This window comes from Malus sylvestris, chromosome 15 (assembly GCF_916048215.2).
Source record: "Malus sylvestris chromosome 15, drMalSylv7.2, whole genome shotgun sequence".
Lineage (NCBI taxonomy): Eukaryota > Viridiplantae > Streptophyta > Magnoliopsida > Rosales > Rosaceae > Malus > Malus sylvestris.
Genome location: NC_062274.1, coordinates 25,715,019 through 25,738,742, shown reverse-complemented (window position 1 = coordinate 25,738,742; position 23,724 = coordinate 25,715,019). Strand labels below are relative to the sequence as shown.

Here is a 23,724-nt window from a genome sequence, read left to right as displayed (position 1 = left end):
ATCAATTGACACATGTCCTTTCACCTAACTCTAGTTAACTTTCACATTAAATGTTAGTTTTTCAATTTTGAAAAAAATTAACCATGATTAAGTGAAATGACACGTGTCAATTGGTTAGGTGTATGGTGAGCATACACCATAGTTTATGGTGGTGAGCAAAAATGCTCCCATTCATGTTAGAAGAGTTTGCAAGTTAGCGAAATGAGGTTTTATTAGGGTATTTACGTATAACAGTTTTGCAGTAGGATAAGAATTAAAATTTCTACCCTTTTATTTAGGGTTTATGGTTCATTACTTTTCTTTTTTGTTACACAATACTAATCTACACTACGGGAGAAAATGTGTAAATTTGGGATGCAATAGATTCAAGAGAAAGACCGACCTAACAGTTGGGTTTGTTGGCTTTGATTTGAGCCAAATTGAGAGTCCCACATCAACTAGTGAAAGGAGCATCTAGTAGTTTATAAGGAATGGTACCAAATATAGAAACTATTAGAGAGACGGGCCAAAGACCTACGTCCAATAACATCGATATTGTCCCCAATATTTTAACACTCCCCCTTATGAGATCCACAAATCAACAACTACTTGGAGCCAAGGGGACTCACCCTACACGCCGGACTAAGGGACCCACCATCATTGCTCGGGGCCAAGGAGACCCACTCATTATGTGGCAGTACAGGCTCACTCACTGACTCTGATATCATGTGGAAATTATCAGATAGAGGGGCTAAATGCCCACTTCCAACTCGCGGATACTGTCACTAACTTATTAATTACCTGCACCTGCACAATCCGTCAAGTGTGAGATTTTATCACAAAAGACCTCAGTATTAGTTGGAGTAGGATATAATATTTAAGCTCTTCTTTTCTTAACGATACGGTCAATGTATGATATTTCAACACTACACACACATTACTGAGACGTTTTTATAAAACCCCATACCTGTTGCTCTCGGGTGGCTAAAGTGGGGAGAATATTAGCAATATCGACCTTATATGTATGGAACCTATTGGTGTGTTTCCACATAACAATTGGTATAGAGCCCAAACAACGCTTATGATTGGTGACTCTCACGATCGATGAAGTTGAAGAACTCATTCAAAATTTGGTGCATGTGGTCAAGGCGAAGCTATATCTAAATTTGGATTGTGACAGTACGTTTGGTGACACTCATGATTGTTGAAGTTGAAGAACTCATTCGAAATTTGGTGAATGTGGTCAAGGTGGAGCTCTAGTTGAATTTGGATTGTGACAGTCCAATTTGGAGATGGCTTAAATAATGCCAGGCAAAGTTTGTTGGGTTTCTTAGCTTAGATTTGAGCCAAATTGAGAGTCCCACATCGGCTAGTGAAAGGAGCATCTAGTTCTTTATAAGGAATGGTACCACACACACATATTGTCGAGGCCTTTTGGCAAAACCCCATAATTGTTGCTCTCGAGTTGCTAAAGTGGGGGAAATATCGGTGTGTGTGGGACCCGTTGGTAGCAAACCACCACTTGTCTTATTGTTTGTCCAAAATTGGCTCTTTATAAATACAACTTATGTTACTTAATAAGAAAATTGAAGTTTTGGGAAGATATCCTTTTGCTTGTGTACCCGTTTGGACAATTTGGAATCTTCCTCTTTATTTTTGTCAATGGAAGAATTTGAGTTTGAAATTAACTTGTATTCTTCTTTTCGTTCTTTGATTTATTAACAATCCAAATCAATCAAGATGTTTTTTGACTCCGTCAATCCAAGATTAACATCTTAGAGCATCTCTAAAGGAGATACCAAATTTTAAACATCAAAATGATTTTTGATGGCTTATGTGGCAATTTGATATTTTGTACAATATTTTGCTCCACCTCATATGTTAAGTAATAAATGTCATTTAATAATTTTTTTTTACCTTTTTGTGGAGTCTATGTGACGACCCGTCCCTACTTTTCACTGTGATTTCTTTTATGTTGGTGTGAGTTGATGATTTTACCCTTTTTGGACAAAAGTGGAATCTGACGTGGACGTGGTTTTCACCTTTCAGTTTCTTCTTCCTGGTTTTGTACTTAAATAGTACTCGTCTTCATGAATGCGTGGATGCGAGTTCGACCCAAAACGAATTTGTAACGAAAAAGCTATTCTCCATTAAAGTACGTTAACTATGGGGTATATTTGCTCACATGCATACAAATTTACAGTGTCGGGACACTGTCAGGAGGACAGATTTTGTACATTTAAAATTGTACAAAATCCATCCATCCATTTCTTGATTGATGGATCTGTGTTCCCCCTTCACCAACAAATCAAATTTTCTTTTCCTTCTTTCCTTCTCAACCAATCAAGCACCATCCCTAATTTTTGGCACCAATCAGTTTTCACTTTCATTTCACCCACAACCAAAATGAATCTCTTTTCCTTTTCTCTCTCCTCTCCTTCTCTTTCTCTAACCTAAGAACTCTTCTTCTCTCTGCAACTCCCTCAAACGACCCTCAAAACACTCAAACGTGGCAACCTACACCATTGAACTCCCCTCAACTCCACGAACACAACCGTGTAACCAAATTGTGATTTGTTTGAGTTTTGACTCACCAACTCTAAAGGTCCGACTCGATGAGTTTTGGTTCATAGAGTTATCACAGGGCTTTGAAGGTCAAGGAAGCTCGTACACAACTTCCTAAGGGTCATAGACTAGGTTTGGAGAAGCGTTGACGCTGAAACACACGATTTCGAGGAGTCAAGTTTTTGGCCAAACCATTCGAGCCATTTTCAAGCCACTTCCCATCCATTTTTGGACTTTTGGAAGGTACAATCTTGTTCTACTTTTCATAAGCCTCATTTCCATATAAATTTTGTGAAAAATGGTTAAGAAATGAGCAAGTTATTAAGCTTTGAAATTTTACCCAGAAACTGGAGAACCCAAACGGTGGCCGACGGCGAGGACCGACAAGGACCATCAGAGAAGACGACAGAATATTCCATCAAAGTTGATGGAATATTCTAACGGCGTCATGTAACGTCATTAAAATCTGTTAGTTATTTAACAAAATATTTCGTCAAACTGACGGAATATTTCTGACGGACATTAGGGCCTTGCCTGCGCGTGGTGGCACATATGGTCGTGCCTTAGCCGGTGTGTGGCAACGCGTTAAACCTCCAATCTGCTTTCTGTCAATTTAGGTAGGTCCGTGACGTCAAGTAGATCGATTTTGTATATTTAAACCTTATCTTTGAGCAATCTACGGAGGTTTTATTTAAGTTTCCGTATATGTGTTATTAAACTAATTAAATTAGTAATTTCACATTTAGGGGAAACGTATCCCGATGGCATAAGGGGTCAAGTAAGGCTCGGAGGCTTCGTTTCAACTACGTATTTGTGAGTGGGTCATTTCTTTTTATAGTATATGCATACTTGCTAGTTTCGAGTTATACTTTGAAAACTAATTTACTATGTATGCCTAGCTTAGACTAAAGTTACATGAAGTAGCGAAATGATGGAATTTAGGAAATTATTTTCCTATAGGTTCACATGTATGCGTGAGATACCATGATTATATTTTACAACTATGATTAATTAATGTTACAAGAATTGTTGTGCTAATATGAAAGCTAAAATATCCTACTGGATGCGCCGGTAAGTTACTTTGTTGACTAGAATTAATGAATTGTTATGGCATGATTATATTTATGTTATCTGCTCATTATTACTGCACCCCGGTGTTAGTACTCGCCCCTGGGCCTGGACCAGTCTTTCACGTGTACATTCACATCCGCACCGTTCTCTCGTCTTGGATCCAAGTAGGTGCCAGTCCTGTCATACAAATTTCACTAGGCAATTCTGACTTGTATGTGACCGCGCTTCAGTGCCAGCCTTCACGTGATCGTAGTACTAGAGCGCATTGATTACATCCAATCCTGTTCATTTCAGAAATTATTTGTACAAACTCATGTGTCAGTATAGGTTGCTGAGCATTCATTATGATGTGTTTACTATTTCGAGATTATGCGATTGCGGTCACCTTGTGCTTACCTTGATAGTTGTGCTTTAATGATTTTCTTGAGACTTTGCAAGCTACGATAAGTATTTTCTTATTATTCGTAGTACGTATATTTTTGGAAACTATACTTGGTTTTACGACGAGTGGTTATAATGTTTTTGAAAAGGTTTTTACAAAATGTTATTTTCTGACCCACTCAACTTTGTTTTTCGCCCTTCCAGGTTTAGTAGTTGTGCTTACATGTAAATGAGGATTCTCGCAAATCTCAGGAGATGGTTATCTTTAGTGGTATAACCCTCATCCTATTTACTATACTGTCTTATGCTCTAACATCACATGTGAAATAGGTTCAATCCCGCTCACCCACACACTCTTTTGATTAGGCACTTTTAGATTTAAATTTAGGGAACTTTAACGAAAAGCTCCAAGTACTGTTCACTTTAACGAAAAACCACATTTTTACACTAAAAAGTCAATCCTGGTACTATTCACTTTACCCTTTATTTTGTCCTTATCATTAAAACTCAAAGTTTTCAAGTCCTTTTCATTAGTTTTCCTTTAAATTTATTCACATCTTTTTTCCACTACACTACACTTTATGGCTTCATCACCCTCCAAGTGGTGGCCATCACAACTCGATTCGAAGTCCAAGTGGACATTCCGGGTTTGGGTGTGTCAATCTAGTGATTAAGACAACCAATCAAATATTTAAAAAACATAACAACATTTATTATATATTATATTAATCTATTTAAATATCATTTAATAAATTTGACATCTGCTGTCAAATTTGACAGCAAAAGGCTTTGCCTTCAAATGACTTAGCACCATCTAAGAAATTGAAGACTCAGTTGGAGAGAGTTTGCTGCCATATTTTACTGTTGTATGTCTACATGACAGTTTTGACATCTCATTTGGAGATGCTCTTAGTGTGTTTAATTATGGACAACTTTAAATTAGCACTTTAATTAATCACCTGATGACTACCTATCTAATATATATAAATGAGACCCACGGGGCGGAGCTAATGAATTCCTGGTGGGCTCATGCCCCTGTCTTCTCTGTTTTCTGTTTCAAATTCTTTGCGTTGCATATGTTATGTTTGTGCAACCAATGTTCTAGATTATTTCATTCAAGTGAACAAAAAAGTCAAGGTTAATTTATAAGCCTGGCTAATTTTTTTTTATTTTTTTTATTTTTTTTATGTGGTGTCCTCTCTTAATCGAAATCCTACATCTGCCACTACTTGCATGGGTGTCGATCTTTGACAAGGAGAGCTTTTGTTCTTGACTGATTGTGGGTGGAATTTAATTGCGTGTAGTCGATGATCTCGTTAAGGTAAAAGAAGAGAAAAAAGTTAAAAAAAACCATTAGCTTTGCTACATTTGAAATGGGGCAATGGAAAAAGAGAGCACAACAAACACATCCTTTTTTACAAGGATATACATATATATAAGCCCATGCGATACATATGAGGGAGATGAATGCATCTTTGATCTTACAACAACAACAACAACAACAAAGCCTTTTCCCACTAAGTGGGGTCGGCTATATGAATCCTAGAACGCCATTGCGCTCGGTTTTGTGTCATGTCCTCCGTTAGATCCAAGTACTCTAAGTCTTTTCTTAGAGTCTCTTCCAAAGTTTTCCTAGGTCTTCCTCTACCCCTTCGGCCCTGAACCTCTGTCCCGTAGTCACATCTTCGAACCGGAGCGTCATTCGGCCTTCTTTGCACATGTCCAAATCACCGGAGCCGATTTTCTCTCATCTTTCCTACAATTTCGGCTACTCCTACTTTACCTCAGATATCCTCATTCCCAATCTTATCCTTTCTCGTGTGCCCACACATCCCACGAAGCATCCTCATCTCCGCTACACCCATTTTGTGTACGTGTTGATGCTTCACCGCCCAACATTCTGTGTCATACAACATTGCTGGCCTTATTGCCGTCCTATAAAATTTTCCCTTGAGCTTCAGTGGCCTACGACGGTCACACAACACGCCGGATGCATTCTTACACTTCATCCATCCAGCTCGTATTCTATGGTTGAGATCTCCATCTAATTCTCCGTTCTCTTGCAAGATAGATCCTAGGTAGCGAAAACGGTCGCTTTTTGTGATCTTCGCTAGATTGCTCCGGTCATTAGTGTGGATAAGTATATAAATGGATAGAGATAAGAAAGCAAACACAAGATGTACGTGGTTCACCCAGATTGGCTACGTCCACGGAATAGAAGAGTTCTCATTAATTGTGAAGGGTTTACACAAGTACATAGGTTCAAGCTCTCCTTTAGTGAGTACAAGTGAATGATTTAGTACAAATGACATTAGGAAATATTGTGGGAGAATGATCTCGTAATCACGAAACTTCTAAGTATCGGAGTGTGGTGTCGTCTTGACTTGCCTTATCTGTCTCATAGGTAGATGTGGCATCTTCTCTGGAAGTACTCTTCCTCCATCCAGGGGTGGTATCTTTAACTGGTGGAGATGCACAAGGTAATGTATCAATTTCACTTGAAGCTTACTTGTAGTTTCAGGCTTGGTCAAGCGCGATACAAACCATGTAGTAAGAGTCCCCCAAGTCGCCGAGCTAGGGGGTCTGCTGAAAGAGGTGACAGACAAGGTAAGCAATCAGAGCTCCGACTGATTGTTCACCTTCTCCCCATCTTGCAGCAGCATGAAGGATAAAGAGAAGAAAAATGAGAAGAGATGATATGAGATACTTTTGCTTTTGAAGAAGTAACTTTCCACAGGCTTATTCTTGAACTGAGCTGGAGGGTTTTCTGGTTTCCTCCAGAGTATAAGGCCGACTGAAGAATTTGAGGGTCAAAACAAGTCCATCAAATCTAGAGTACGTTCCACCCTGCTGATATGAGATACTTTTGCTTTTGACAGAGTAATGGATGTATCGGCACGTGTGCTGTTACGCTTGTCTCCACATGCTTCCTTGTATCCTTCGCACTTGCCCTATCTGTTCCTCAAGCAGATGCGGAATCTTCCCTGGAAACATAAGATGTTGAAGATGAGTACTCGAGAGCAATGCCAGGTAAGTAATCAGGTAAGGGGTTCCAGGCAGTCAGTTCCTGGCTGGAAGCTTGATTCCAAGTGCTGACTGATTGCTCTCTTTCTCCTTGTCTTGCAGGTAAAAACAAGGCCAAAGGAAAAGACAGGGAAAAAGCATGATATGGGATACTCTTGCTTTTAACCCTGATGATATGAGATATTCTTGCTCTAGTATAGCTTGTTTGCAGAGGTAATATCGGGGGGAAAGAAAGCTGAATATTTCGAAAGGCTTCGTTGGGAGTGCCCTCTCAGATATGATGAAGGGTTGAGCATTTTTGCAGGTCTGCCTGTCTGTTGGGGATGGAGGTCGACATATATAGGAGTCTCCCTAACAAGTAGTAATGCTATTCCTTTACCCTGCTTGGTCATAGCACGGTAGTGGGAGCTGCCAGTTTCACATGTTTTAACTCTGTCAGAGCACTTTGAAAAAGTGGTCTGTGGTATCTGGCTCTCGAGATTCGGAGAACGATGCCTCTTCGATTTTTGAGAAAGCAATCATGCTGGGGGTTTGGCTCTCGAGATTCGGAGAGCAGTGTCTCTTCGATTTTTGAGAAAGTAATCATGTTGGGAGTCTGGCTCTCGAGATTCGGAGGGCGGTGCCTCTTCGATTTTGGAGCAAGCAATCTTGTTGGGAGTGTTGTCTCGAATGTGAGTAAAGGTTGGGCATGTTTGTTAGTCTACCTTGCCACGAAGCACAAAGGTTGACACACAGGGACTTTCCAATTATCCAGCAATGGTACTGTTCCTTTACCCTCTCTTCGATTTTGAGAAAGTAGTCATGTTGGGAGTCTGGCTCTCGAGGTTCGGAGGACGGTGTCTCTTCGATTTTGGAGCAAGCAATCTTGTTGGGAGTGTTTTCTCGAATGTGAGTAAAGGTTGGGCATGTTTGCTAGTCTACCTTGCCACGAAGCACAGAGGTTGACAAACAGGGACTTTCCAATTATCCAGCAGTGGTATTGTTCCTTTACCCTTGTGGGTAATAATATGGTAGCTAGAACTTCAAAATTTATGTGTCTAAACTTTGTTAGTGCTGTTTCTTTGTTATTCTTTTACCTTTCTTGGTCAGAGCGATGTAGTGGGAGCTGCAAGCTTCACGTGCTCAACTTTGGCAGAGAACTTTGGCAAAGTTATCTGTGGTACCCATGAGCTATTGTTGCGTGTGGGAAGTGGGTGATTGAACAGTAAGATTCATGTGCTTTCTACTTCACCAGAAGTCTTCGACAGAATGCCCATAATTTCTGCAAAGCTGAGTGTGCGTGTGACAGGTGCTGACAAGGCTAGAAAAGTAGGTGCCTCTTCGATTTCTGAGATCGGCCCTCGTGGTGTCTGAGCAGCCCAGCTTTTGAGAAAGCGAGCGCCTCTTCGATTGATTCGGAGAACGATGCCTCATCGATTTTTGAGAAAGCAATCATGTTGGGGGTCTGGCTCTCGAAGATTCGGGGAGCAGTGTCTCTTCGATTTTTGAGAAAGTAATCATGTTGGGAGTCTGGCTCTCGAGATTCGGAGGGCGGTGCCTCTTCGATTTTGGAGCAAGCAATCTTGTTGGGAGTGTTTTCTCGAATGTGAGTAAAGGTTGGGCATGTTTGCTAGTCTACCTTGCCATGAAGCACAGAGGTTGACACACAAGGACTTTCCAATTATCCAGCAATGGTACTGTTCCTTTACCCTCTCTTCGATTTTTAAGAAAGTAGTCATGTTGAGAGTCTGGCTCTCGAGATTCGGAGGACGGTGCCTCTTCGATTTTGGAGCAAGCAATCTTATTGGGAGTGTTTTCTCGAATGTGAGTAAAGGTTGGGCATGTTTGCTAGTCTACCTTGCCACGAAGCACAGAGGTTGACACACAAGGACTTTCCAATTATCCAGCAGTGGTACTGTTCCTTTACCCTTGTGGGTAATAATATGGTAGCTAGACCTTCAAAATTTATGGGAACGATGTAGTAGGAGCTGCAAGCTTCACGTGCTCAACTTTGGCAGAGAACTTTGGCAAAGTTATCTGTGGTACCCATGAGCTATTGTTGCGTGTGGGAAGTGGGTGATTGAACAGTAAGATTCATGTGTTTTCTACTTCCCCAGAAGTCTTCGACAGAATGCCCATAATTTTCGCAAAGCTGAGTGTGCGTGTGACAGGTGCTGACAAGGCTGGAAAAGTAGGTGCCTCTTCGATTTCTGAGATCGGCCCTCGTGGTTTCTGGGAAGCCCAGCTTTTGAGAAAGCGAGCGCCTCTTCGATTTTTGAGATCAGCCTTCGAGGTCTTTGAGCAGCCCAACTTTTGAGAAAGCAAACGCCTCTTCGATTTCTGAGATCAACCCTCGTGATCTCTAAGCAGCCCAGCTTTTGAGAAAGCAAACGCCTCTTCGATTTCTGAGCAGGCGCCTCTTCGATTTCTGAAGCTCCGTCGAGTGCAGATTTTTATAGGGGCTGGCATTAAGTTCCAAAGCACACTTGAATCTCCACCAGTAGAAGCTTCATTCTTGCACTTCTAAGATCTTGATTTGTCCGACCGTCGTTTTGACTTGAACCTTGTTGAAGAGGCAGCCCCGCCTTCTCCAGACAACATATGGCGCCCATCATTCGTCTCCCCTACTGGTCCTCTTACCGTTGGGGATTCCGTGATGAAGAATGATATGACCGCTGCGGTGGTGGCCAGGAACCTTCTCACTCCCAAAGATAACAGACTACTTTCCAAACGGTCTGATGAGTTAGCTGTTAAGGATTCGCTGGCTCTCAGTGTTCAGTGTGCAGGTTCTGTGTCTAATATGGCCCAACGCCTATTTGCTCGAACCCGCCAAGTTGAATCATTGGCGGCTGAAGTGATGAGTCTCAAACAGGAGATTAGAGGGCTCAAGCATGAGAATAAACAGTTGCACCGGCTCGCACATGACTATGCTACAAACATGAAGAGGAAGCTTGACCAGATGAAGGAAACTGATGGTCAGGTTTTACTTGATCATCAGAGATTTGTGGGTTTGTTCCAAAGGCATTTATTGCCTTCGTCTTCTGGGGCTGTACCGCGTAATGAAGCTCCAAATGATCAACCTCTGATGCCTCCTCCTTCTAGGGTTCTGTCCAGTACTGAGGCTCCAAATGATCCCCCTCCGGTGCCTTCTCTTTCTGGGGCTCTACCGACTGCTGAGACTTCTCCTAAGCAACCTTTGTGAATGCTCCCTCTTGTGTGTTTATTTTGACTCGTGTATATGTACATATTTGTAGCTTATCGGGGATATCAATAAATAAGCTTTCCTTCATTTCAACGTATTGTGTTAGATACACCAAAGCCTTCTTCGCTAAGTTCTTTGAATTTTCTTTTGTTGAAGCTTGTATGTTGAAGCTTTCTGAGTGGAGCATGTAGGTTGGGGTAGTGTTCCCTTAATTTTCCGAGTGAGGAAAACTTCTCGGTTGGAGACTTGGAAAATCCAAGTCACTGAGTGGGATCGGCTATATGAATCTTAGAACGCCATTGTGCTCGATCATGTGTCATGTCCTTCGTTAGATCCAAGTACTCTAAGTCTTTTCTTAGAGTCTCTTCCAAAGTTTTCCTAGGTCTTCCTCTACCCCTTCGGCCCTGAACCTCTTACCCCAAAAAAAAAAACAAGAAGATGCTAATTATGTTTTAGTTAGATTGATAGAGAGAGAGAGAGAGAGAAAGAGAGCACAAGGATTTTGACTTGGAAGTTTGAACTATGAATTACGGAACTTGAAATTGTGGTGGCTTTTATTTGCCCCGACACAAAGAGGCTACTTTTGATTGCTTAATTGGTATTCAATATGCTTAAATGTGGAAGCCGGCCTGGGCGTGTTATTTCGCTCTTCTAACGGCTCTATGGTGACCGGCAAGTCTGCTGTTTGTTTATCTAAGTCGGCCCTTGAATCCGAGGCGAGGGCGGCTATTCTTGCCGTTCATGCTGCCATTGATAATGATATCCAAGACATAAATGGTATAAATGGCAACTTTATAAGAGGAAGATGGCTTTTATACCCCTTTTTTTGTTTTTATCCAAATTAGGAACCTCAGAAATTGGTTCCATTCCATTAGTTGGAGATGGGTTCCCGCCAAGCAAATTCTGCTGCAGATTGGGTTGCATCGCATTGTCGAAGACGGATGTGTACGGAAGTTTGGGTCATTCGACCCCATTCTCTCTAGTTCACATTCTTTCAAAAGACGGTCTTCCTTGTCCTCCCTAATGTGCCCTCAATCGGCTGAGGCTGGGTTGTGTTTCAAATTGGACTTTAGCTTTGCTTATAGTTAGACCCGGCAGTTTCTGACACGACACAAAAATAACGGGTTTCAAGTCAACATGATAACTTATCGGGTCATTATTGGGTGACCCGTTAAGAACCCGTTAATAACGGGTTCTTAACGGGTATACATGCAGGTAACACATGGGTAACCCGTTTCGACCCGTTAAGAAAAAATTTATTTTGATAATTTTAAAGTTTAATTACTAAAAGATTTATTATAAAATACAATAGCCATATTAATATATACAATATATTCTATATTAAATAAGTTTTGTTTTATTATTCCATATAAGTTTTAAAAAAAAGTTTTAGTCATTATTTATTTTTATTATGAGAGTTCCTTATTATTATTACTATGATAAATTTTACTTAACATGTTGTTGTCCAAAATTAAAATAAACTAATATAGTATTTGTATAGGCAAGAACTAAAAAGACATACATACAAGTATGAAAAACGTGAAAGAATATATAAACACTCGTGATTCATCATTATTCCTCCATGAGTAGATAATGGTTATATTTACATTATCGTTTAGATTTTTAAAATCCTCCAAACCTTCATGAATAATGTTTTTTATTTGAGGGAAAAATTAATAAAATTAATAAAAATTATTGTAGAAGTGTAAAAAATATAAAAAAATAAAAAAATACAATCACTCATAGTAACAAACTTTACAACTTTCATGAAGGGGTCAGCTTCGAAATTCAACACTATAATTCATAAACCTTAAATTTATATTTAACCGTCGATTGCCATTTACACTTTATTCTTCTTACTAAATTTCATTTTTAAAATTTTCTTTTTTGAAAACATGATTATTTGGTGGATGTAAGAAGATGAACGGTTCAGATCTTTGATATCACATTTCAATATATACGGTTAACTGAAATATGAGTCGATGTCATATAGTTTGTAGAAACTTTATAAACATCAAGCAATATTTTCACTAACCGTAAAACTCTGAATATAATATCAACGATTCAAATCGTTCATCTTCCTGCATCCTCTAATAGATCAAGTTTTCAAAAAAGAAAATCTGAAAAAAAACAAAATTTGATGAGAACAATGAAGCGTAAATGTAAACAACAATCAACGGTAGCACCATCTGCAAGGTTTTGTAGTTTTTAGTTAAGCAATAGTTGGGAGAATCAACAACAAAAGCTTGTTGGATCGGCAGAGATCGAACCCACATGAGGGTACATATGTATAATTGCTTTCCACCACTACGATACAACGTCATCTGCTATTAATTTATTAAATATAACCTTTTTGCATCTTTAGTGAGATAATTAGTATAGATTACATTGATCTAATTGATTGAAGCAAATAATAACCTCTAAAATCCAGTTCTTTTGTAGGCGGGTCTCCATTGCAGTAATGATTTTGTCAAATTTGAATGTAGTTGTGTACTAATGAAGGCTTCATCTCCTTCCATATCTCTTTGCCCTACAATGAAAGGTACTTCTATTCAACCCAATTGATCTGTCTTCTTAACCACCATATCTTGAAATTTTTTATTCAATGTTATAAATTATGGCTAACTAAACCGAACCAATCCAAATTATAATTTTACGTTGAGAACTGAATAAGGTACATGCATTTAATTAATACATTCATTGTCTAACGATCATATATGCAATTTACCATAGCCGAGTCCGTTGCATTGATTCAAAATTATGCATACAGTTTGAGGCCAAAACTAAATGGAATAGGACAGATCGCACCCCGAAGTTCAAGGGAAACAAAAAAACAAACAGGTAGCAGACCTTTAACTGTAGTCCAATCATTGAGCCCATGTAAGGATTTGTAACTGGTAAAAAAGATCTTTGGGCTAAAGGGCTTTTGGTTCATAACAAGGCCCAGCCCATTCTAGTAGGAGCCTTGGTTACGGCACCATACGTACAAAAGGGTGCAGAGAATTTAACATAAAGCGTGGGTCACGTGAACGACATATAACGGCGTGGTTCTCACGCGAGAATTTAACATAAATTAATGAAACTAAAAATAAAGAGGAGGTATTTGTCAGATTTCTTCCGAATTTATACAGACTTGTCAATTTTTCTCATAAATTTTAATTTTAGCACATTATTTCTCTAAACTTTTGTAGTTAATTATTTATTTCTGAACTTTAATTTTAACCGATTACCCTTTAAAATACAAATAGCCAATTTCTTCTCTAATGTTAGATTCATCATCCATCCAGTTTTTCATTTTTTTTGGTCCCCATAGAGTTGTCATGTGTTGTTAATGTGGTCAAAATCGATGAAATTTTTTTAAATCTAGCATCAAAAGAAAATTGACTATTTATAAAAGTTGAAAGGTATTCAACTAAAATTAGAGTTTAAAGGGGAAGATGGCTAATTAGAAAAGGTTAGAAAGATAATTGCTTAAAATTAAAATTTTGGAGATAAATTGGCGGTTATACACACATTCGTAAGGCAAATTGACAAATAGGCCATTAAGAAAATATATATACTTTTGTATTAAAAATTTTGATTAAAAAAAATAGTAATTTGATTGACTTTGGGGACCAAAACATTTATAATAATGCAAAATTACAAAATCGAATCGAAGCCCCATAAACCAGAGAACGAGAATCGCACCTCCTCTTCCACCCCCACCAATCCATTTGCTGTATCGCACCACCATAAAAGTCTTCGATTTTTCGCTCTTTAAAAAAACCCCCAAAAGGAGACGACTCGGAAACCGACAAGCGACGCCATGTCTGGAGGTATAGCTCGCGGCCGTCTAGCGGAGGAGCGCAAGGCCTGGCGGAAGAACCACCCTCACGTCCGTACACCCACCACTCCCTCTCTCTCTCTCTCTCTCTCTCTCTCTCTCTCTCTCTCTCCGAATTACTCTGTGAAATTCTGGATTTGGGTCTTGATTTTTTTGGGTTAATTTCTGTGCTGTAGGGTTTTGTTGCGAAGCCGGAGACTTTACCAGATGGGACGGTTAATTTGATGGTGTGGCATTGCACGATTCCTGGCAAGACCGGTGTAAGCTCTCTGACTTATTGTGCACTTTTAATTTTTACTGTTTCAATGTGTTTTTTTAATTTTCGGGTAATTTTTTGGGTTTCTTAGTTCATATGGATTATTGGGAAAAGGGAAATGAACTATTAGATGGTTTTTTTTTTTTCCCTCAATTTTGTTTGAAATTTTTTAGAAATTACTTTTTGCTTAATTTATCATACCACAGAATCTTTTGTGAAAGTTTTTTCCTGGAAAGCCGTAAGTTGGTCATTTTATGCTTATATATTTCCTGGGTAATGTTGTATTGGCACTCAGTTTCGTACGGTGTTATATTTCTAAATTTTCAATTAGTATCATTTATGAGGTGAAATCATGATTGAGTGCGCGGTTTCGATGTATGCCACACAAAACTCTCTGAAGAAGGAAGAGCGTTAGTGTATATATTGTTGAAAATACATACGTGACTTGATGTGTTCATATTACTTGCGTGATTTGGTTTGGATTTAGTTTGCATATTGAGCACTCTCATCTTTTACCCGGTTCATGGACTGGAATGAAAATTTGTTTGAACTACTTTTTTTCTTAATCACTTAGTGAGCAAATTCATGTTTTATGCTGGATCTGGTCCACGGAGAATGATTTATAAGCTAACTTGAATGGTGTTGCAAAATATTTGAGCCATTTCATACACGTTTAAAAGATTTGTAGGGATAAATTACTTACATACTTTAGGATGGAAATAATGACATTTTCAATCCTATTTAACTTTTGGCTAAATCACTTGTGCATGAATCGAGGCCTTTTTGTTTATTAACCAGTGAGATGGAATGATTATGCATCTTCTTGGTATATTTTGCTTCTGACATTTTGTACCATAATGCAGAAGCTTGTGTTGATTTTAGTGGAAGACTCAGCACGAATGGCCTTCTTTGAGGGTTTTTTCTAACATCTACAATGTTTTTATATCAATTTTTAATTGTGTATTTTTCTTTCTTTATCCCTTTCAAAGTCAGGTGTTTTGGTTATTGTTTTCATGTCCATTCAACATGTTTGTATTAATTATATTCTCGGTAGTTATATTAAGCGTTTGTTTACTTCAGAGAAAGTTGCGACAAGGAAAGGATTTGTATTTCAGGCAATATGCAATAGACATTATGGTTATTTATTAACAGCAGGAGCCTTCACTGTTCTACTTTTCTTATTTTTATAGTGAAGTTTGAAATGGACACTGGACAGTAGATGTGAGGAAATAAAATTTGATGTTTCTTTAGGTATTCACTTGTCTTCCTAATCTTTTGTTGCAGACTGACTGGGAGGGGGGTTTCTTTCCACTTACACTTCACTTCAGTGAAGACTACCCTAGCAAGCCTCCAAAGTGTAAATTCCCACCAGGTTTCTTCCACCCCAATGTATATCCATCTGGAACTGTCTGTCTATCAATTCTTAATGAGGACAGTGTAAGCACCTTCTTCTTGTTTAAACTCTTTCAACATAAGGAGGCCACTTCTTTGGCATGGAGAGTTTAGTGTGATTTTTATCGCATGGTAACTTAGCATTCTCTGTCTTATATTTAGGGTTGGAGACCAGCAATAACTGTGAAGCAAATTCTTGTGGGCATTCAGGATTTGCTGGACCAGCCAAATCCTGCTGATCCTGCACAGACAGAAGGGTATCACCTCTTCATTCAGGTATTCTTCTACTTAACAACTTTGTATTTTCCCATTGCTCCACAAAACTTTGAGGGAAATCTCTATAGTTTATGTAATGAATGTAAAGAAAGAGAAAGCATAATGGTAGAAGAAAAATCAACAATCTAATAAAAAAATTCTTCACTGTAGGTGAGAAACCCTTGTCTTAAAATTACAAACTTATGCTGTGAAGAGGAAGAGGACAAGTTCCAATTCCTTGATTTTTGTTTTAATTAGAAAACCCTGCCCAAGATGACATCATTTTGGGTTTGGGCAGTAAAAAAATAAAAACAAACGCCCAGTCGAATGCCTAAGCCGCCTAGGCGCGCCTCGAACACGTCTAGGTGACTTTATAGCCTACTCCCATCGGGCAGAGGTGTGTTCATCATCGTCCGGGCCTCCAAGACCGCCTAGGTGTGTCTTAAAACACATTTTTTAAAACGTGGATTCCCACATTTTCTGAGGCTATGCAATATCATTGGGAGGTCCACTAGACAAATGATTCAGTATTAAAAATATACACTTGCTTCACTGATCCTGGAAGTGGGAATTAATTTGCATCTGAACTCACCCCGCGTGACTGCAACTCAAGGGTTGCCATTGTTGTGCTATCTGTTGGTGGGTGGCCATGGCACAATATGATTAAATGCGGACCACCTCATACGAATTTAAGAGGAGGTAATTTATGTTTGCTTAAGTTCTTGTTCTTATACTCTTCAATTTGGCTTGATGCAGGATGCCACAGAGTACAAGAAGAGGGTTCGGCAGCAGTCCAGGCAATACCCACCTCTTGTGTAATGCAAAATTGGCCTTCTAGTCCAAGAAAGTCCCGGTACTTTGGTAACTGTCAGTTGCTGCCTTATGTTTAATGTTAAAAACTGCTTATGTCAAAAATTGTTGTTTGGAAGTTATAAGCAGTTTCAGTTAGCATCATGTGTACTCTACAAGGTTGAATTTATATTCTGTTATCATTTGGATTAACTTGTGTTAATGAATGACACTAGTACGAGTGACCGGTGATACTCATGAGTCATGTCAATGAGAAACACAATCTTAAATGTTGAGACTATGCCGATTGTGTTGATTTATGAGAATTGTCATTCGTGGCTTTGATTGCGTGTATTTATGAAGCAAATGTTTCTCAAATTTTATGATACCAGTTGATCCGGTGGTGTTTCATTTGTTCGCATTTGCCCTCACTATGAATTTCATGCGCACTACCCCTTGGATTGGTTATCAGGGTCGGAGAATGAATTATTTTACTTTCATCCTTGATCTCAAATCCAACGGGGGTGACCATGAATTTGTGGTCATCAGGCGACCAAGAGGGCGTACCATTTGGTCGGCCACCTAGAAGTCAAAAACACTTTCGGTACGTGTAGTACTGTTTTGCAGATAACACTCAGCGGGATGATTGGGATTTGGTAGAATTTATTGTGAGGTGATGAACCCAAGGGGCTGCATTATGTGCAAATAGTCAGCAACAAGGTTCGTAGCAAACTGAATGAAGCGCGTTCAGCTGGGACGGACGTTTTGTAATTTCACGGTTGGATGTGCCTTTTCTTTTTTTTCTTTTAAAAAAAAAAAAAACAATTGATATTATCTACACTAAGATGAGGGGATGGATTTAGCCTCATAATATGCTAGCAATAATGTGGTTCAAATTCATCTCTGGATGTGCTTTTGAAATGATTGAAAACGTTTTTAGAGAAAATGTTTTTGGGTTCCAAAAGCGTTTAAAGTGTTTTATGCAAGAAGCACCAATTATGTGCTTCTTCTAAGAAGTACTTTTAAGTGCTTTTTCAAGATTTATTTGCATTTTTACTAAGGATTGGTTCTAAAAACATTTTCATCACAAGCACTTTCAATCATTTTAAAAGCACATCTAAACGAATTTTAAATCAGTTGCATATCCTTGCAGCTATTGCAAGTGTCGCGCTGCTGTTTTAGCCAGGACGGTGCTTCTCATTGTTTTCAGTTCATCAATTTTCGTCGAGACTTATATGTAATCGCCTATTTTTATCAAATTTAAACTTTTTGTGGGAAAATGATCCTCGCCGTATGCTTTTTTTTTAGAATTCTGGGAATTCCGTGATCGTGACCGTTCATCGTATATTGTATGGTTATAAATCATTTTTAATTTAAAATTAAATATCAATAGTATCTAACGAAAACTGACCGCACAATATACAATGAACGACTATGAGCAGGGAATTCCCAAAAAAAAAATCCGACAATGATCATTTTCCCTTTTTGTGCCATTTTAAACTGAAGTATCCATATCCACACTCAGGCTGCGTGCTCGGCCATCTCGACCGTTGCTTGATCCCAATTCTCGTTAACCAACAACTTGGTGGCTCCCATAAATGGACATACATTGTTTCTTTCAACAAAGAGTAAATAAACCGCCACTTACTACTCACACTCTAATAATATTTATTTTCACTTTGTAAATGAAATGCTTTAGATTTAAAGTTTGTGAATGATGAGTTTGATTCCAATTAATCCTCCACTTCCAAGTTCGAGTCTTTCGCCCCTATTTAAGAAAAGAAATTATATTTTGATTCGAATTTAATCCTCCACTTTCAAGTTCGAGTCTTTCGCCTCTATTTAAGAAAAGAAATTATATTTTTATTCCAATTTAATCCTCCACTTCCAAGTCCGAGTCTCTGGTCCCTATTTAAGAAAAGAAATTATATGGCTTATTATATTAGCACCCCATAAATTGTTGAATAAACCTCACATACTTAATACACCCCACATTTACTTTTTCAATTAAAAATTATCTTTATACACCCCACATACCTCTCCATAATACCCTCGCACCCCCACATTCTCAAAACACACATTATATTTCTATGTACACCCCAATTTCTTCAAATTTTATAATACTCATTTTTAATTTTGATGGATTGAATCTAGATACCCTGCTGTTCCTAGGGTAATTACTTCTATGATTGACTTGTTTTTCGTTTCCAACTTGAGAGCACATCATTAACTGATTTGGACGCTAACACTTATCTTAAATTTTTTTTATCTTTGTGCAGATTGGAAAATCTTATATTACTTCCAAACTCAAGATCTTATGTAACTTTTCTATAACAAAAGAAATAAAAAATAAAAAAGAATTATTGAAAGTTTCAAGTTGTTGGCATTGCAATTCACAGAGCTGGTTCAAAGGCATAAGTTCTGAAGTTTTTCAACATAGTAAATGCCGGGATGTGATAAAATGTGTGGTTGGAGAGAAAATAATGTCTTGCAGTCACAGTGATCAATAGCATTGGCATATTCATAGAAATTTTGTTAGGGTTTTCTCAATCAATGTGTTTGTAATTTCATTAATTAAGATTTGGTTCAACAATGGAGGGTGTGAGGATTTTGATAATTGAAGAAAATAAATAATATGTTAAAAGTGATGTGGGGTGTATTTGAAAATTTCTTATTTTTTTAAAAATTTAATAAGGTCGAAATTGTCATTGCATAGTAAAATAAATAAGTAATTTAATATTGAATTTTTTATATGGTGCATTCAACAATATGTGGGATGCTAATAAAAAAAACCAAATTATATTTATAAAAAAAAACATACATATTTGGGCTCCAAACTTTCAGGCCCAGCCCACCTTTGAAACTTAAGACACTGCAGCTACTGTATCACAGTACACAAAACAGAGACTTCAAATGGACGACATGGCTGCCTATTACCCGCCACCGCCTCCACCACCAGGCTCGGTTGACTACACCCCCCACCCACAACCCCCGCCGCCTCAACCGCCCCCAGTGGTGGCGCCACCGCCTCAGCACTACTTGGTTCAGCCCTACTTCCCTCAACAGCCACCATCTTTCGCTTCCTACGTTGCCCCTCGTATCCCCCAACCCTCATACGACGAGCTCCGAACCCTATTCGTCGCCGGTCTCTCAGAAGATGTCAAGCCCCGCGAAATCTACAACCTCTTCCGCGAGTTTCCGGGTTACGAATCCTCCCACCTCCGAACCCCCACCGGAAAGTCTCAGGTACAGCGTTAGAATTCAATCAATTTAATGCTTAATTTTCAGAGATTTTGATTGGGAAGTTGGGGAATTTTGAATTGGAATTGAATGTGTTGGTTTTATTGACCCGGAAGTTTTTTTTTTAGCTGACATGATGTTTTGGTGATGCAGCCTTGTGCTTTCGCGGTGTTCTTAGATCAGCAGTCTGCCATTGGAGCAATGCATGCGCTGAATGTAAGTATCTTGCATTATTCGGTGATGTAAAATTTGGATATCTGTGAGTAGACATTGTATTTGTACTATATTTGGTTGCATTGCCATGTTGACATTGTGGAAACCGGATTGTATAAATTGGTATTTGCGGTTTAAAATTATCTTCCGGACAATCATTCTACTTGTAAGTTGGTTGCAATCTACAATTATGGTAGTGTAGCCAATATTTATCCACTTTTCATTTACTTGGCTGAAGAGCCTAGCATAGGGTTGAATCACTTATAACTATTTATTTGTGGAGGATGGAGGTTCTTTGGTAGCAGTTTGCAAAGGTTCTTTAGTCGGCAGGTTTTCTGCTTTTTATGTGAAATTTAGGTGCGCAAAAGAAAAATGTGAAAACATTAACTGAGAACTGTTGATCACGATCCTTGTTTGCAGGGGATGGTGTTTGATCTTGAGAAGGGATCAAAATTATATATTGATCTAGCAAAATCTAATTCTAGGTCAAAGCGCTCAAGAACAGGTCGATTTCTTTGTGCTTTTTCACTTTCTTTGTCCTTTTGTTTTATTTCAGTATTAACTGGATTGGAATTGCAATCTGTGCTATTGTCGATCATTATTTGCAGATGATGAAAGACCTAGCTCAGATAAGAGAGCTAGAAGTTCGTCATATTCTAGGGGAACTCCTGATTCTGGTAAGATGATTGTCTGTAACTGCTTGTTTAAGGGATTTACCTCATGTGAATTCCTTGTCTGCAGTTGTTTATGTCATTAATTATCCTGATGTACATTATGCTATCTCACTTACTTATCTGTATAATCGATTGTCTTGATGATAATCTGTTTGATGATTGTCTGGTCTCTGAGATCAGAAACTATTACTTAGTCACATGGAGGACACATTGATCTAATAGCTCACATTGCACATGTTTTGCACGCTTGGACACTAGCAGGTGTTGGCAGCATTCACGTGCCTGGAATGGGTAATTCTGCTTACAACATGATTGGTTATCCATCTGCACCAAGGTCATCTGCACTGCTTAAGCACACGTTTTTTTCACATGAAGTTACTACAATTAGCTCAATAATCAGCACATAGTTTATTCTAAAATATATCACTTCTAGCTGAAAGGCCAAGGGCATAGTAAAAGAAGTTTGTGGACGCCCTGTTCCATGAAGTTGGAGTATAGTATTTCCCTTCTGAAATAACACTTTAGTAAATCTATTGAACTTTTTGTACTCATTTATTGTTTTCTTTGCTATTCATTCATGGCAGCTTCAATGACAGAGCTGTACACAAGACAATAGCCCTAAACATGGTATGGTTTCTCTTCACTACTTGTACTCAGTTTTTCAGAGCAGTTTAATTTTCAAGTCAGTTTTTAATTCTTGAAGATGGTCATGCAATATTTTCTTTGATTTTCTTTTTTTGCTTTCATAATATACATGTTCCATTCTTTTAAGCCATATCATATTTATCTTGTCAGGCATTAACCTTCTTTTTTGGCCAACCCCCGTCTGTTTTTTCTCTTTCCATATTGGAGGTTTTAGTTGCAGTTCAGTCAGATTTTAGTGGTAATCGTAACTGAGTATCTTGCTTTCCAAAATTTTTACTTGGGCTGCATTTCTCTTTGGGTAGCTGTGAATGGATAAATACATGCTCTTCTGTGTATCACTTCCATGTTTCACAGTGTGTGCATTTAACTATAGTGCTGCACTTCCAGACATTATTTTATGGAAATAAAAGGCCATTGTACCTTAAAATAGTATTGAGTACATCCTATCGCACATTGTATTGTAATATAAGAAACTTCCATTGTAGCCTCAGTATTTTAAATAATGGATTCCTAACATGGATTTTGTGCATCATTTTGTGTTTTGTCAATTTGCATATTTTCATCTGTAATCCCACTCTCTTCAACTTAGGTGTTACATAATACGCAAGAAATGTAATCTATTTGTGAATGTTTTTGGCTCTTATTTACATTGGCAGAATAATTCTTCAGCACAGCATTTTCCACAAAATAATACTCCATGTCCAACGCTTTTCGTGGCTAACTTGGGGCCAACATGTACGGAGCAAGAGCTAATTCAAGTGTTTTCAAGGTTAATAGCTATAATTTCTTGTCATCTACATTCATCTGTATAATCTTTAATACTTGTGGCGTATTTTAATTGTTTTTGTTAGGTGCCCTGGGTTCATAAAATTGAAGATGCAAAGCACATATGGAGCTCCAGTTGCTTTTGTTGATTTTCAGGTACTTTTTTAGTGCTATTATCCAACTTAAAAATAACACTAATTATGCGGTCTTTCCAAGAGGGAGCTTAGTGAGATGTAAATAGCACTGATATGAGTCGTGTTTAGCTTAACATTCGTAGATAACATTGGGAAATTGAAAGTAATCCTATACTTGTATTGTCGCTTTCTGTGTCTGGTGTTTGTTCTATTGTCGCATTCTGTGTCTGATGTTGAAGTATGAGTTTATCGCTGGTATGTTATAGTCTTATAAAAGTGTTGGTTACCAGCATAATGTCCAAATTCCCTGATTGCAAAACCTCCTAGACGTGCTTTGTGATTCTAATTATATGCCTTGCCCTATATTTGTAGGATACTGCCTGCTCAACTGGAGCGCTGAGTCATCTGCAAGGCACATTTCTCTACTCTTCAACAACTGGCGAAGGCATGAGATTAGAGTATCCTTTAGTATCTCACCTCTTGTTTTGTTTGCTTTTTACCTTTCCGGTCCTTGGATTTGTTGGTTTTTATAGTACCAGTTTTGCATAACAAGAATCCCAGATACGCCAGATCACGAATGGGAATGCGTAAGAAGCCGAAGTAATTCAAATAGAAGATGATAGATTTTTTCTTGTTTCCGTGCCCACACAAGACGATCCACATCTTACAGTTGGTAGCTTTTCTATCCAAGCAAAAGTATGTTATTTAATTGACTCTCTACATGCACCCGATGGATGCAATCTAACTGCAAATTACGGTCGGACGCATCAAATTGATTCATAAAGTCTAGAAAAACAAAAGTTAATGTACGCATGTCAATCAATCAGCGATTTGTCTATGAGGAATGACTCTGTTGATAATATCATGTTTAAGAATGAGAAAAATAGAACAAACACAGAAATCAAAAATAAATAACCAAGATATACAGCACCAAAAAATTAACGTGTTTCCGCTATATATGCTTACGTTCATGGGTAGCAACAACAATATTTCACGATATCAATAATGGGTACAACTAATAATCTTGCTAAGCCTACAAGATTAAGACTTGACGAAAACCCAAAAAGAATAAGAAATAAAATCTTATCTTTCCTCTCGGACGTACTTTGCCCTTACAATATTATCTCACTCTAATCCCTTGGATGGTATACAAATATTGTTTTGCTCCCATTCAAAGCTAGTACAATAGCCTCTTTATATAGATATAATAAAGGTTTTCTTCAATAAGTACGATTAATCCAAATTGGATAGATATAAATCTTTCTCCAATTAAATAAACTAACTCCAATTGGGTAAACAACTCCAAATGGGAAAACAACTCCAATTGGGAAAACAAT

At 38.2% G+C, this 23,724-nt stretch overlaps 2 protein-coding genes and 1 long non-coding RNA gene across 6 annotated transcripts; 2 read left to right on the top strand and 1 right to left on the bottom strand.

The window, feature by feature from the left end:
• Positions 1-7,976: 7,976 nt before the first annotated feature.
• On the bottom strand, positions 7,977-8,960 carry LOC126601110 (uncharacterized). Its single transcript, XR_007615685.1, has 2 exons — positions 8,857-8,960; positions 7,977-8,638 (listed from the first exon to the last, which is right to left on the bottom strand). It is a non-coding gene; the product is annotated as an uncharacterized LOC126601110 (long non-coding RNA).
• Positions 8,961-13,837: 4,877 nt separating this feature from the next.
• On the top strand, positions 13,838-17,058 carry LOC126605011 (SUMO-conjugating enzyme SCE1). The gene is made up of 5 exons (XM_050272363.1): positions 13,838-14,075; positions 14,201-14,284; positions 15,565-15,717; positions 15,835-15,948; positions 16,684-17,058. The coding sequence occupies exons 1-5, from the start codon at positions 14,007-14,009 to the stop codon at positions 16,744-16,746; spliced, it is 483 nt and encodes a 160-aa protein (XP_050128320.1). The 5' UTR covers positions 13,838-14,006; the 3' UTR covers positions 16,747-17,058.
• A 2,554-nt stretch (positions 17,059-19,612) lies between these two features.
• On the top strand, positions 19,613-23,225 carry LOC126601361 (U1 small nuclear ribonucleoprotein A-like). 4 transcript variants are annotated; one of them, XM_050268064.1, is made up of 10 exons: positions 19,613-19,962; positions 20,110-20,172; positions 20,590-20,674; positions 20,778-20,846; positions 21,105-21,177; positions 21,428-21,470; positions 22,145-22,257; positions 22,340-22,409; positions 22,760-22,845; positions 22,949-23,225. In XM_050268064.1, exons 1-10 carry the CDS (start codon positions 19,630-19,632, stop codon positions 22,989-22,991), a joined length of 978 nt encoding a protein of 325 aa, XP_050124021.1. In that variant the 5' UTR covers positions 19,613-19,629; the 3' UTR covers positions 22,992-23,225. The 4 variants fall into 4 exon arrangements, with proteins under 4 accessions (XP_050124021.1, XP_050124019.1, XP_050124020.1 ...); XM_050268062.1 differs by having other exon boundaries at positions 22,941-23,225; XM_050268063.1 differs by having other exon boundaries at positions 21,102-21,177.
• The last annotated feature ends 499 nt before the right edge of the window (positions 23,226-23,724 follow it).